General features: G+C 47.2%; 1 protein-coding gene across 7 annotated transcripts in view; it reads right to left on the reverse strand.

The window, feature by feature from the left end:
- The window catches only part of LOC100080128 (myosin phosphatase Rho interacting protein), a 204,540-nt gene extending 189,497 nt beyond the window's left edge, over positions 1-15,043 (reverse strand). For 4 of the 7 annotated variants that reach the window (XM_029053580.1, XM_029053578.1, XM_029053586.2 and 1 more), the window contains exon 1: positions 14,527-14,931. In XM_029053580.1, coding sequence (XP_028909413.1) covers positions 14,527-14,646 — 120 coding nt within the window. In that variant the 5' untranslated portion in view covers positions 14,647-14,931. The other 3 variants (XM_029053589.2, XM_029053593.2, XM_029053595.2) reach the window with 3 other exon arrangements.
- Positions 15,044-15,790: the final 747 nt, after the last annotated feature.

Genomic DNA, 15,790 nt, shown 5'->3' on the forward strand with positions numbered 1-15,790 from the left:
TCCTCAAATGTCAACCTATTCAGTGTACCTCCATCTCATCTATCTCACTGCGCCCCATTGCCCACGCCCTCCCTCGGGCCCGGAATCCCCTCCCAATCCCCTCCCCCATCATATATAACAGACCACCCTTCTTCCCTCCTTCAAAGCCATCCTAAAAATCACATCTCTTCCAAGAGGCCTTCCCTAACTAAGCATTTATTTTCCCTACTAATTTTCCCTTCTGCATCACTTTAATCACTAATAGTCACCCCACCCTTAGCACTTATGTACAAATCCTTATACTCTGTCATTTCCCCTATCTATATTTAAGTGTCTGCCTCCTCCTTAAGACTGTAAACTCCTTGTGAGCAGAGACAGAAGACTCTACTGTATTGTATTCTCCCACACTTTCCATACAGCGCTCTGCACAAAGTGCTCAATAAGTACCACTGATTGAATCAGACACCCCGGGTTCTAATTCTGGTTCTGCCACTTGGATGTTGTGTGACCTTGGGAAAGTCACAACTTCCCTCTGCCTCATTTTTCTCTTCTACAAAATGGGAATTAAATACCTATTCTCCCTCCTAATTACAGTGTCAGCCCTATGAGGGCTAGGGGCTGTATCCAACCTGATCGTCTGGAGACAGCATGGGCCTGGGACTCAGAAGATCAAGGGTTCTAATCCTGGCACTGCCACTTGTCTGCTCTGTGACCCTGGGCAAATCACTTCACTTCTCTATGCCTCATTTAGCTCATCTGTAAAATGGGGATTGAGACTGAGCGCCCCTTGTGGGACAGGGACTGTGTCCAACCCGATTTACTTGTGTCTACCCCAGAGCTGAATACAGTGCCTGGCACAAAGTGAGTGCTTAACAAATACTGTAATTATCATCATCATCTACAACAGCGCTTAGTACAGTGTATGGCTTAACTAACATCCCAAAAATTATGACTACTAATAATTTCACCAGAGACCTGCACCGGCTCCAGGAGCCAGTCCACTAATAGCTTAGAACAGTGCTTGGCACATAGTAAGCGCTTAAATACCATCATTATTAATAGGGCCAGGGACAGCAAATGTCAGTCAGAACAAGCAGAGCAGGTCACAGAGAGAACTGAGGGTCTCAGGGCAATTCCACAACATACGGGTTCCTTTAAGCAGAGCTGAAAGATCTCATTCCAAGCAGTGCTACTGCCTCCATTAAACCCCTCTCTGAGGAAAAATTCAAATTAGTCACAGAGCAAGATTCATGGGCACTTCTGTGTGTGGATAATCCATTTAGGCTGACATGAGACAAGTGACTGTGAAGTCTCTAGCCTCAGGGAAATTTCTTGGGGGTCTAAAATGTTTTTTGGCCATTTGGGGGGAAAAAAAAGACAGAAAAAGAAAATTATATTTAAGGTCCAGGCTAGAGTTAAGTGCCCCTTTGGTGGATGATTCAAGGGAAGATCTATGGGCAGAATGTGTGTAAAATACAGTAAATATTTCTTTTGTGGTTTTGAGAGCGGTTTTTTGCAAAGAGCAGTTTCTGTGGCAACTTCTCCACATTCATAACAAATGGCCTATTGCTTCATATTTCCAACTTAAGAGAATGAAAAACAATGTCTCTGAATCAGCCACCCTGACATTTTTATGGGCTTATAAATCCTGCATCATCCAGTGTCCCTTGCCTTTTCTGGGACATTTAAATGGAAGACAGGAAAAGGCATCGAAGTGTGAGTGTCTATACGAGCGAGCGTCTGTGTACATTTGCAAGTCCAGTCTCAAACCTGAATCCTGCCAGGTTCTCGCTCCCTCCAGGGACCACCCAAATGGAAGGTGGGAACTGTTCTAATGCTAAGACACGCTCGTCTCCCCACAGAAAACAACCTTCAGCTTCTTCCAGAACCCCTTGCTGGAGTAGCCTGCAGTCCTGCCCAAGGCCCTGGGGAATAGAACCAAAAGAGCAGTAGATTAAGTCCTTCTCTGCGTGGTCTGTAAAAAGAATTAATAATAATGATGATGGTATTTGTTACGCACTTACTATGTGTCCAACACTGTTCTAAATGATGGGGTAGATACAAGCTAATCGGGTTGGACAAGCCCACATGGGGTTCACTGTCTTAATCCTCATTTTACAGATGAGGTAACTGAGGCCCAGAGAAGTCAAGCGACTTGTCCAAGGTCACACAGCAGACAAGTCTGGAGTCGGGATTAGATCCCAGGTCTTTCTGATTCCCAAGTCCCTGCTCTATCCACTAGGCCATGCTGCTTCTCAAAAGGCCGGCAGTGGTAGGGAGGAGAAGGAGGGCAGTCTCGCCTAGTGGAAAGAACATGACCTGGGAGTCGGAGGACCAGGTTTTGAATCTCGGCTCTGCCACTTGTCTGCTATGTGACCTTGGGCAAGTCACTTAACTTCTCTGTGCCTTAGCTACCTCATCTGTAAAATGGGGATTAAGACTGTGACTCCAAGATGCCTTGGGCAGGGACTGTGTCCAACCCGATTTGCTTGTATCCACCCCAGGGCTTAGTACAGTGCCTGGCACATAGTAAACGCTTAACAAATACCATTAATATTATTAATCGAGGTCCTGAATAAAGGCAGGGGCATGGACTAGATGACCTGTCAAGGTATGGGAGAAAGAGCTGGGCCCTATGATGGGACCTGACTCACTTCCCCCCACTCTTCTCTCTGTTCCCTTCATTCCCAGACCGGCCCAAAGGAATGTCCTCTTGTCCCCTTGGTTAAAAATCTGTTCTCTCTCCTAGACTCTTGTCAGCTTCTTGTCCTGATTATGTACCGCACACAGGCCATCAAGATCTACACAAGGAAGCCCAAAATAATAGAGAAGCCAAGGCACTACCCGCAAACAGGAGGCATCTGAAAAAGCCAGTCAAAACAAAACGCAAGAAGGGGAGAGAGACAGCTACCCAACGGTGTGAGATATGGGGTCATTTGGAAATCAGAGACTGGAGGAAAACAGCTTCAGAAAAGCTCCAGGGAGGAGGAAAGGGCAACGAGGATGGAGCAGGCAGTTGACACTAGGCTCAGGTTTCATCATGGAGAAGTCAGCGGGGCTGAACTGGTCTGAGGGAAAGCGCCGTTTCTCCAACAGGCCTGGGCAAGGGCACCCTGGTCAGAGGAGGGTGAGGAGGGTGCCTGGGCAAAACCACCCAGGATACCAGCTAATTCTAGGAATCACGGAGCTTCTGGAGGGATCTCAAACATTTTATAGTATTTTCTGAGCACTTACTGTGTGCAGGACTGTACTGAGCCCTTGTGGGAAGTACAACAGAGCTGGGAGACATGATCCCTGGCCCCCTAGGAGCTTACAGTTTAGTGGAAAACACAGACATTGAAAAAAATTACAGATAAGGGAAGCAGAAGAGTATAAGGATATGGACAGACATGCTATGGGGTTGTACATAACCTTTCACACTACAGCAAACTCCTGTAGGGGAGAAATGGGACTTGTTCTGTTTGTTTGACCAGAACACAGCAGGAAGCCCTCACCACCTAGATAATAATTATGGTATTTGATAAGTGCTTAGTACAATCATGAGCATGTAAAGGATTAACCCTTTGAGAACTTCGAAGGTATAAAAGGGTGAGAAGCAGTGTAGCCTGGTGGAAAGAGCTTGGGTCTGGGAGCGAGAGGCCTTGCATTCTAATCTAAGATCCGCCACTTACCTGTGGCGTGACCTTGGACAAGTTACTTACTTCTCTGTGCTTCAGTTTCCTCATCTGCAAAATGGGGTTTAAAAATCTATTCTCCCTCCTGGACTGTGAACCCCATGTGGGACCTGATTAACTTGCATCTACCCCAGTGCTTCCTACAGTGCTTGGCAAAAAGTAGTGCATAACAAACAAAATAATAATAAAAGGGTGCCATGTGAGTAGCTCATTCTGACACACGACAACCCAACTCCACAGCCTACTGTGGGTTTAATCTGTCAAGGAACATGAATGTACTGAGCACCCAGGGAAGCCTGAGTTACAAGGCACTTGCTAGAGTTAAACATTAAAGAACAGAAGTGGATAACACCCTCAGAGAGCTTACAAGGGTGGGGAGAGGCAAAAGAGGGCTGCAAGAATATAATCAACATAACTTAGTACATATGGAAAGAGCAGAATGAACCAAGGAGGGTCGGAAGGAAGGAGACATAGAAGAAGCCCAGACTCAAAATGTACTGGACATAAAGTTGTCATGAAGAGAACAAGGGAGATAGATAAGGGAATGGAGGTCCTGAAATGAGATGTGGCGGGCAAGGAGGCCGCTTCTTGTGTCAAAACTACTTGGGCAACCCTAACTATGTGTCAAACATTGCTCTAAGTGCTGGGGTAGATACAAACTAATCAGGTTGGACCTAGTCTCTGTCCCATGTGGGGCTCACAGTCTTAATCCCTATTTTACAGATGAGGTAACTGAGGCACAGAGAAGGTAAGTGACTTATCCAAGGTTACACAACAGATAAGTGGTAGAGCCAGAATTAGAACCCAGGTCCTTCCAACTTCCAGGCCCACGCTCTATCCACTAGGTCATGCTGCTTCTCTGCTCCCCTCCCTGCTGCTCCGCTCACAAGTAGATAATGCCACATATGCTTGGGCCCTGCCCTGTTCTCTGTCAAGAAGCAGTGTGGCCTAGTGGAAAGAGCACAGGCCTAGGAGTCAGAGGACCTGGGTTCTAATCCCAGCTCCACCCCTTGACTACTGTGCTACCTTGGGCAAGATACAATTTATCTGCCTCAGTTACCTCATCTGCAAAATGGGAATTAAATCCTAGACCTTCCTACTTAGACTATGAGCACCATGTGGGACGGGGACTGCGTCCAACCTGATTATCGTGTAAAGACCCGAGTGCTTTTATACAGTGCTTGCCACCTAGCAGTTAACAAGTACCACCCACTAAAAAAGCAGCATGTACTCCGGCGGAGTAAGGTGGTTACACTGACAGCTGTTCCTGCTGTTCACGTCTCCTGACACAGTTCCAAATTTGATCACCTGTCACCCGGCTTCCCCCTCCAGCTCTGCCCTCCCAAGTACACCAAGAGGAAGGCAACTCATTTTGGACAATGGGCTTCAGAGACCCTAACCCCAACCCCACACCCCCAGCCATCCCCAAGGCCCTTTCAATCCTGTGTGTGGCTCAGTTTCCAGCATCTCTTCCACGACCTGCCAATTCTGGAGACTGCCCTTCTGGCATGACTGACATTTCACTTAACACTCCCAATTCCAATAAAAGGAAAAGAGGTAATCTAGACAGAGAAGGCAGACAATTTGGGAACTTTACATTCTTCCCTCCCACCTCCTGGCTTTTCCCTTTCTCCTCCTCCTGCTCTGACTCCTACACACCCCTTCAAAACGTCCTTGGCCTCAAAACTCCTCCCAGCATTTCAGCAGCTGGAGGAGGAGAAAGAATGTGGCATTTTCAAAGACTCTCCCCTGTTTGGTCCTGACAATTAGTCAATTACAGCCAAATTTCTGGGGCATGACGCAGCTCATCGTCAAGGGAGGAATGTGGGAGACCTCGAGGGGACAGTTTTTTGGGACAACTTTTTGGGAAGGATCAATCCCTACCCTCCCATCCGCTCTCAAATGAGAGCCTTTTGGGAATGGCATAAGTTCTGCAGAAACAGGAAGTAAAAACTAATTTAAACAAAAGCCAGACTCACTAACTAGGCCCTACGTACACAAGTTCTCATTCTCTCACCAGATTATGGTCCTTGGACTCAAGGACCTTGCAAAGAGCCATACAATCCAGATGCCAAAATGGCACATCTAAACCCTGTACCAGATGCTTTAAATGCAAACAAGTTTGGGCTCTGGTTTGTTTTCATTACTTGTGCATATAGGAATCCTTCCCCCAGATGATTCACAACACCCATTTAATGAACCCAATATCCTCCCTCACCACTTACACGTTTTACTGCTCTTCTCAAAATTGATGTTCTCATGTGTATTTCTTTTTGCATATCCAATTGCTTATTCTGCTTTTTCACTCTGATTTTAAAGTTAAAACTACTTCCTATTACACCTACCTAATCTATTTGTAAACAATTTTGGTCTGTCTCTCTCATAGATTGTGAGTTCCTTTCGGGCAGATTTAACAGGTACTTCTGTTGCACTCTCTCAAGGGCTCAGAACAGCACTTTGCACTCAGTACTGCTCAATACATACCACCAATTACTACCTCAGCATAGAAAATGCTTCATCTTTCTCAGACTGTTGTGCTTAGCAGCCGCTGGTAAGCAAATCAGTTCCCTGGAGAGCCAAACAAGAGTTTGGATCTCTAGGCAGGAGCGGAAAGAAGTTTCCAACATCAGAAACCACTCCAAAAGACAATGGTTAGGACACACCAGGCAGCTCTTAATCCTCTCCGGTTTTGCCAACAATAGTTTAAATTATTCCATCTGAAGGAATTCACGAAACCTGGATGCTTTTCCATCTTTTATGTTTCTTCGATTTTACATCTCCCCTATGTTGGGCTCCCACATACACCAGCTTTGCCACCCACCTCCTCAGGTTCTTAGCTTCAAAAGAAGTCCCACCACTGTCGAGAGCAGGACCCTCCACAGAAACAGAAGCATCATGGCCAAGTGGATAGAGCATGGGCCTGGGAGTCAGAAGGACCCGGGTTCTGGACCTGGCTCCAGCACTTGTCTGCTGAGAGACCTTGGGCAAGTGACTTCACTTCTCTGGGCCTCAGTTCCCTCAGCTGTAAAATGGGGATTAAGACTGTAAACCCCATGTGGGACAGGGACAGTGTTCAACCTGACTAGTTTATATCTACCCCAGCGCTTTGAAGAGTGCTTGACACACAGTAAGCACTTTAATATCATTAACCAAAAACCAAAAATGTCCATCCATACCTTGATTTTCTGTTCTCAATTTCACTTCCCTACCGAAAATTTGTTCTTAAGACCCAACCTGCCCTTCCTGGCTGTGGTGATTGTGCCCTTTTACGTGCCACTCATCTCCTGAATCACTGGGGCCCGAAAGAGAAGCAGGGACCTACTATTGTGGAGGGCCCAGGCCTTTGGTAATATATGCATGTTGAGAAGAAGGGAAAGCGGTTTAATTAAAACCCTTTTACCCAATCAATGTCAGCCCTTTCTCCACAGAGAGAACAAGGGGCCTTGAGGCATATGAGCCATTTGCAGAGCAAGGAGGACCCTTCCCACCCCCCTATAAGGAGACAACTCCTTCCTACACCTTACCTCTGGCTACTATTCAGTGGCACGCCAGACTCTGAACAGTTAAAGCCTTCAGTCAAAGCCCTCGGCACGTGGCCTAGGTATGACCTGGCTGAGGACAGGGGGAACCCGTAAGCTCATTGGAAAGCTTCCAACGGAGTCCCTGGAGACAAAAATGCCAGCATAGCAATCCCCCGCATGCCTGGGACAGAGAAGCACAAAAGGCAGTAGTGACTTGAAGGGCCCCAGAGGTCTCACCGAGGTGATGCGAGTCAAGAATACCAGACTCAAAGCCCACTCCACTGCACATTTGCTGAGTGGAGCTGGGCAAAACGATGAACCTGTTTTCTTCGCTAACGGGGTTCAGTACAATGTACTCTTCACCAGAGACGTCGTGAGCTGGGACTAGCTGATGGTTGCAGAGCAATCTCAGATGCAAAAATGTAACAATACTAAGCATTTTTAATACATTTAAACCTAAACCATACCAGGGCTCCTACTACACCCAGAAATAACCCAAACAAATTCCAGTAGTCTTTTCCTCCACAACATTTCTCTCCATTCACCCTCCCATCTGGCTGGTGCAGGCACTTGCCGTATCCCAGTTTGACTACTAAATCAGCCTCCTCTTTGGTATCATTCATTCAATCGTATTTATTAAGTGCTTACTGCATGCACAGCACTATACTAAGCGCTTGGGAAAGTACTATACATCAGTAAACAGGGACTGTTTGTTTCTGCCCACAACAAAATCAAAATCTGTGGTGGGAGGGAGATAAAGTGGCTCCAGTCTTATCCCTCTCCAGACTGTACATCACTATACATCACTCTACAGGCCAAATCATTTTTCTTAGGTTTTTCTGCACACATCTTCCCACTGCTTAAAAACTTTCAATGGTTACCCAACTGCTCTCTATATCAAAGCGCAAACTCCTGACCACGGGTTTTAAGGTGCTCAATCATCTCTCTCCTTCCTCTTTATCCACTCTCCTACTATTACATCCCAGCTTGCACTCTTCATTCTCCTCAACCTAACCTATTCACTGTGCCTCATTCTCTCCTCTCCCGCCATTGACGTTTTGCTCCCATCTGCCTGGAATCCCTTTGACTTAGAATTTGGTAAGGCACAGCCCTCCCGATTTCCAAAATCCTTTTGAAATCACACCTCTACCATGAGACCTTAAATTAATTTCTAATCTTCCCTGCTTATATCCCCTCTTCCGCCCATTCAGCACCTCTGAACCACCTAAGCATTTAAGTACATACCACCTAGCATTTGTGAACATATGCTATATACCCTATTGCTTAAGCAATGACACGCATAACCGCTTCCTTCCTCTCCCTATGTGTAATTTATTTTAGTGTGTCTTCCTCACTATTCTGTAAACATTTTGAGGTTGGGGGAAGATGTCAACTCTAATTCCTTGTACTCTCCCAAACATACAGAGTGCTCTGCACATAGTATGCACTCAATTAATGCAAATGACTGATGGACTGAATCCTAGACACTAGACCTATTGACCGCCAGGAAGTGTTATCTTAGTAAAGGTCGAAGATCAGTCATTCGGGTTAAAGACTAGGGACTGGACCTAGGGTAGCCCTAAAAGCCCACTGCAAATAAACTCCACTGAAACACCCAGAAACAATGCTGTTTCTCACAGGGGTTGTCTGAGGTGGAGGACATTTCCTCCCCGGCTTCCACTCACAATCCAGAGACCAATCCACTGTCTATTATCTTTTCCATTCAGGCGACACTCAGTTCTAAGCTACTCTGCCCTCGCTGGAATTGAGAAAATACCGTGTGGACTGTGGGGTGGGCAGGGGAGTTGCGGCTGGGAAATGGAAGACAAAACTGGAGAAGGCTGTGGTAGGGAGAGCAGGAAGAGAGGAGAGGTCAGAAGAACCCAGGGGATTGGGCCTAAGAGCTAACACTCCAGGAATCCTCTGAGCCACGGCCATCTGTGCAGAAAATGCCAAGGAGGCCACAAGACAGAAAACAAATGGCGGCCCTGGATCAGCACTTAAGTCAGTCCCAAGGAGCCTTGAGACCAATTAGTCCCTTTTTGGAGAACACCAAGATTCAGAGAAGCTAAATGGTGTGCTCAAGAGGACACAGGGAGTAGCAGGAAGAAGGCCATTTAAACAAATGTTTTGTATTAACACCTTGCTCTCCTTCCAAAATGTCTTACAAAAATCTCATTTCCCTTGACCATTTTCCTGGAAAGGGGGCTAAAGGCAATTAGCCCCATTCTAGCACTCCAGACACCCCTTGGACAGACCCCGGTTCCAGACACGTCAATCCATCCCAGAAGAACAGAAGTAAGGAAACTGAGCTTTGTCATAGTAGGAGTTGAAATTAGATCATTGCAGGAGACAAACAAAAGCCTCCAAGTTCCCTGGTAAATCCTGGGCTGTGAGATGTTGGGGTTTTCATTTATATTAATGTCTATTTCCAGCTCTAGACTGTAAGCCCATTGTAGGCAAGAAGTGTCTGCCAACTCTACTGCACTGTACTCTCCCAAGTGGTTAGTACAGTGCTCTGTACATAGTAAGTGTTCAATGAATACCACTGATGAGGACGATGGTGGTGGGAGTTGTGCAAAAACGGAGAGGCAGAAAGGCTGCACTGGTTGAGCATCTCAGTGAGCATGGCCGGGGCCTCGCCTCCCCCAAGTCGTGTTTCTGAACACGGGCATGGCCTAGGCCCCAGGACACAGAGCTACCCTGGTCCAGTTTGGCCACAACAGCTGTTCTGATCACTCCTCAATCTGAACAAGGTCCAAAGGTGCATCCACCACAGAGGGTTTGTAAAGTACTAGAAAAGCCTCAGTTGAAAAGCCCACGGAGGTCCAGGGAATTACTGTTTACGGCGAAACATGGACAATCAACCAGAATAGATTCATTAGTCTTAAAAAAAAAACCATAGCATGCCAACAGATATTAACACCCTACTCTTCTTCCACAATGTTTTACAAAAATCTTCTTCATCCTGACCTTTGAAAGGGGCTCACTGCGGGCAGGCAATGTATCTGTTAGATTGTTATACTGTCCTCTCCTAAGCCTTCGTACAGTGCTTTGCACACATTAGGTGCTCAATTCAATTGACTGATTAGCCCCATTCTATAGACGAGAAAAATGAGGCTCAGAGAAGGTGAGGATTTACCAAGGTCAATTCAATCATATTTATTGGGCACTTACTGTGTGCAAAGCACTGTACTAAGCGCTTGGGAGAGTATAATACATTAACAGACACATTCCCTGCCCATAAGGAGCTCACCGTCTAGAGGGGTCAATCGATCAATCAATCAGTCCTATTTAGTGAGCACTGGGGTGAAGAGCACTATATTAAGTACTTGGGAGAATACAATAGTGTAAGCAGATATGACCCCTGCTATCCAGGAGTTTACAATCTAGCAAGGGAGACAGTCACTAAAATAAAATAAAGATCGGACCAACTCTATTGCACTGGTCACTCCCAAGTGCTTAGTACAGTGTTCTGCACAGAGTAAGCACTCAATCGATCAATAGTACAGATACCACTGATCGACTGACTTGAATGATTAGGTAGAAGAAGTAACCTAGTATAAGGATATGTACATAAATGCTATGGGGAGGTAGGGTGAGTACTTAAGTGCTTAGCGGGTAGGACTAAGTGCATAAGCTCAGTAGTAGGGAGGAGAAAAGAACTCAGGTCTAGCTGAGTTAGTTTAAGAGAAGTGTTTCAGGATGCAGGAGGCCAGGAGCTAAAGGGTTGTGAGGTCAAAGGAAAAATAATTAGGACCCTCCATACCCACACCCCATCCACTTCAGGCTACCCCAATCACAGTGTCATCAATCCCAGGTGGGAACTAAGTGCCCAGAGAAAAAGAAAGTTCAGAAGAACATTCATTCAATCACATTTATTACGCTCTTACTGTGTGCAGAGCACTGTACTACACGCTTATCAGGAGCCCTCTCTGGTCCTGTCCTCAGTTCTCCAAGGCCCATGATGTCACTGATCAACTGGGGTCTTGGGCCTCTCTGCTTTTCTCCCCTCCCCACTGTTCTCCCCCCACAAAAGAAGAAACCTGCCAGGTTTACTTTTTGAGCAAAAGACAATCTTGCCAGAAAGATAACCTCTGGGTCTGGAGAGGATTATAGCTAAACCAGCTAAATCCCATCATCCTTCACCCTTCCAAATAAAACAAGCTAAGGGGCAAGGTGTGCATGCAGAAGGAGTGAAGGGGGCCCAGCCCACCATGAGACGCTTGCAAGTGGGAAGACACCTCATTCCCTCGACCCCCACCGATCAATTCTAACAGAAATCATTAAAGTGAGGATCCCGAGGCTGAGGAAAGGAAGAGACAAAGTGGAGACAAGCCAAGCAAAGAAGAAGGAAAGAAGTGTCTCCCCTTTCTGCCTCCGGGATCCCAGGAGATAGAAGACCCTGAGAATCTCCTTGTATAAACAAGGGCCCTCATTATTTCAGAAAACCACCACTCCAGTCATGTCCTGAGGGTCTCAGGGTGTTCCAAGAACCACAAGCCAACTTCTGGGTGAAGAGAAGGGAGTGAATTTAAAATCAGAGTCCTCTCTTAATCCTATTAATAAACTGCAGACCACTTTATTGCTATATTGTACTTTGCCAGGTGCTTAGTACAGGGCTCTACACACAGTAAGAGCTCAACAAATACAACTGAATTAATGAAATAAAAACTAAAACAAATAAAAAAATCCCGGAAAATGGTTAATGTAGATCTTTACATTTCATTCCTGCTTGCTCCTTTATCTGAGTTGGAAATTTAGGAAGATACCCTCAAGAAAGATCAAGTACCATTATTATGGCAGAAATTTTGGTTATTCTACTCCACCACAATATTTCCCAACCATCTCAGAAAATTCCTTATCAGCACTGGAAGCAACCTAGTCCAATGGGTCTTTTCAAGTTATAATCGGCACAAAATACAAACTACCCTTAAGCGGGATCCTATTTCTCATCTCTGAAACTGAAAACAACAAAAATAATAAAAATAAAATTAATCCATGCCTGCATTTACTGGGAGCCCTCTTAGAACATAAGCATCCCTGCTCCCAAGCTGGCCTGAACTTAGTCAAGAGTAAAAAAGACAAACTAAACAGTTCTATAGGGCCATGTAAGGCTCCCAAGCCACAGGAGAACTTGCTACCAACCATTGGGTTTTGGGGAGTGGTTAAAGTGCCATTTACAAACAACAGGGCCAATTCAGATTATTTCACCTGATTGACAGGACTGATAGCACTTTCCATTTCTACCGACTTGGCATTCTGTTGGAGGGGGAGGAGTTATTACTGAAAAACTAGATGACCAGGGACAGAGGAGGAAGTAAAGATCAGGCTGCTGGGTTCATCAGCCAAACATTCGATGCTGTTCTCTGGTCAAAATGACCCTCTTAGAAACACCAAATGTCATCAGGTCAACACCCCATGGACACTGGACCCTGGATCACTTGAAACAATTTACAGGCCACCTGTTTTCTTCAAAGCAAGCCTTGGTGGACAGAATGGGCCTCTGCGATAGAAAAGACTACAACTAGGTCATGTATGACTGGAATGCATGATAACGTTGCTTCGGTGCCTCAAACTTCATTTCCTAGTCTCCCCGAGCCTTGTGGGTCTCTTTAATGAGATTCCCGAGCGTGGGAGAGCAGTGAGGTCACAGGTTCTCATTACAATTTAGGGGCAGCAGATGCCAATCTTGGAGTCCAGCAGGCCATTAAATCCTGATGTTTCAAATATTAGACTAATTCAGGCACCAAACAGGCCTGCAGAGAAATGGAGCCTCTCAGCACTATTCCCAACCCACACTAATCCCCTGCCACTGTAACCCCTCAGGGCCCAAGGAAAACTGCTTTAATCGCCCCGCTCCAAGCTGGTGGCCCAGACTCTCACCCCCGAAAAAAAGCTTTCCTTTTCAGAAAAGTAAAACCAAGCCTATCCCCCCACGCTTTCACCCAACCCTCTGGACCCTGACACTGGAACACGGGGGGAAAACAAACCAAGGAAGGGATGGAAAAAAGGAGAAGAGTAAGAACAAAGCAAAGGATCTGCCAAGGCCAAGGACATGCCCCCCAGAGTCTCTTTGTTGCTCAATAGATTTAGGGTGATAATGGAAAGGGATCCCCACCTCCCCCAACCCCTGAGAAAGCAAGGAGAAGCAACCCCGGCAGGTGGGAGGTAGCAAACGACCCAATGGCTTTGTTTCTCTAAAGTCACAACTGGACATTTCTGAGTCACAGCAACGTCTGCATCACATAGCTATGCTGTGGGAACGGGGAAGGATGTTATTTTTCAGCATACTTGAGGATTTTCCCTTTGTCCAGCCACTATCTATTACACATCCCCATCTCTTCACCCCCTCCCTGAGCAAACACACACGGACGCCTATTTTTTCAGGAGAATTTTCTTTCCCCGTATTAGCCACCGGATTTCATTATCCTTCTACAATATCTCATCTTCTTTCCATAATAGGATTGTAACCATGGATGTCTGGACAAGAGTGTGTGCTGGGGTCGGGTGGGGGGGGAAGAGAAAGAGAGGGTGATTAAGTATCACCATTTGCTGGGATTATACCGTGCTCTGTGTTTACCAACAGCTGCGAATGCCACGCAGTTTACTGACACCCCGGGGGGGAGGGGGAGAGACTAAGAGGGTTAAACCACCGTCAATTATCTTGCAAAGAGAAGTCGGCCTCGAAATATGAATTCAGACATCTTAAACGTAAACACCCGGCCTGTTCAGAGGCGGATCCACTCGGAGGTCATCAGTTTACAAAAGGGTTTTACACCCAAAACCAAAAGTCTCCCAGGAGACTTCTATTCCCTGTTGCATTTTAAATTCACCAGTTCTGGGGAGAGGAGGGGAATCCTAAAGCCATTTTAAAAGCACAAACCACGCATCCCGGTGTTCCGGAAATGGTTTTTTAATCCAAATCAAAATTCCCTTTTCCCAGGTACCCCACTGGCCCTTCTGGCTTTTACCAGCGGCTCCCCCAAAACATAAACTGATTCCCTCCAGAATTCTCCCCCCCTCCATTTGCTTTACAGGAGTCTCCATTTGTTTAGGCCAAATAAAAAGATACACACGACTAGGCCAGAGTCAAAATAACCTGAATATGTTCAGGAAGGCGGCCTAGTTGCAAAAAGAATAGGATAACGTAAAACCCAACCCTGTCAAAAAAAAAAAAAAGGGGGAGGGCGGTTTCCATGAAAGCTTCTCTTAGTAAGAGAAACCAAGAAGCTGCAAAAAGGATAAGAAAAAAAGAAACCCACTAAGGAAGGGTCGGTCGTCTGCTACAACTGACCACGCAGGTTACCTCCAACGCCAAGGTTGAAAAAGAAAAAAACCTCTAAACTCACCTGGTTCAAATCTTCATCATTGAGCAAATGGGACTCGCGGGGTTTGAAGCAATTTTGACATTTGCTCTTATTGAAAATATTTGCCTGAAATTTCCTGCAAGGGTTATCTTTTGCAGACATTTTTCGTCTGTCCTGCAAATCCGGAGAGCGGTCTGTCCACTTATTTCAGAAGAAGAAAAAAAGAAAAAGAGAGACGCACGACCCCTTCTTCTCTTCCCCGGGGGAAGGGGAAAAAAATCATAAAAGGAGGTGTGGTGCGAGGAGAGCGGGTGGGGGGGGGGGGTGTTGGGAAGCAAGCAGATGAATTCCTCTAAACGATATTGTGCAACAGTATCCTCATCGACTGCGGGATTTGGAAATCCAGGGATTTGGGAAACTCGAACCTGCCCACCCCCCCCGCCCCCCACGCTCACTTTGACGGCATCCCAATTCGGGGAAAGCGTCGCGGCCGAAGGAGTGAAATTTGCAGGGAACAAGGCACTGGAGCCGGGCTCAAAAAAAAACACCCCCAAAACCCTTCAGCAATGGCAGAAATGCAGACCCATCCCGGCCAAACAAAACCAGAGATAAATTCCAGCTGTCAGGGCAGATCTCGCCGGCGGCGATTGGGGCCGGTCCTGGCCTCTCGGTTGACCGGCCCAGTCCTCCTCTCCCTCCCTTAATAAGTTAAGGCACAAATGCAAGACGGGCTCAGGGGGGAGGCATCGAGCTGGTCTTCAGGGAAGAGGGTTTTCCAGGGATGATAATCCGGAGGGGGGGAGGGAAGCTTCCTGGGTGCGTGGGATTTGGGGTGCAAAGCAGCTGGTGCAGCTCAGGTCGTCGGCCAGGAGCCCCTCAAATAAGGCGAGCTCCCCATCGGCCGTCCAGGGCTCCGCCGTCTGCAGAACCGTCGCCTCCTCCGCCCCGGCCGTCGCCGCGGCTGGGCCTTAATTCCCCCATCGATGCATCCTCCGGGCAAGGCGCTGCCGCAGCCCGTTCGCTCCGCTCCCCCGCCGGCTGCAAATGGGAGCAAGGCTCCGCTCGCCTTCCCCGGGCCGCACGGGATGGGGAGGGAGGGAGGGAGCGCCTCTGATGGACAGCCCGCCTCGACCAATGGCAGCGCGGCTTCCTCCTCACAAAGAGCCACCCGGCCAATCGCGGCTCGAGGAGGGGGGAGGGCGGGGCGTAATGGAGGCGGCGGCGATGGGGGGGAAGAGAGGGAGCAAAGGGGCGGCTGAAGGCGATGGGGGCAGAGGAAGAGGGGGGCAGAGCAGAGGAAGGAGGG

The sequence above is a fragment of the Ornithorhynchus anatinus genome, chromosome 2 (assembly GCF_004115215.2).
Source record: "Ornithorhynchus anatinus isolate Pmale09 chromosome 2, mOrnAna1.pri.v4, whole genome shotgun sequence".
NCBI lineage: Eukaryota > Metazoa > Chordata > Mammalia > Monotremata > Ornithorhynchidae > Ornithorhynchus > Ornithorhynchus anatinus.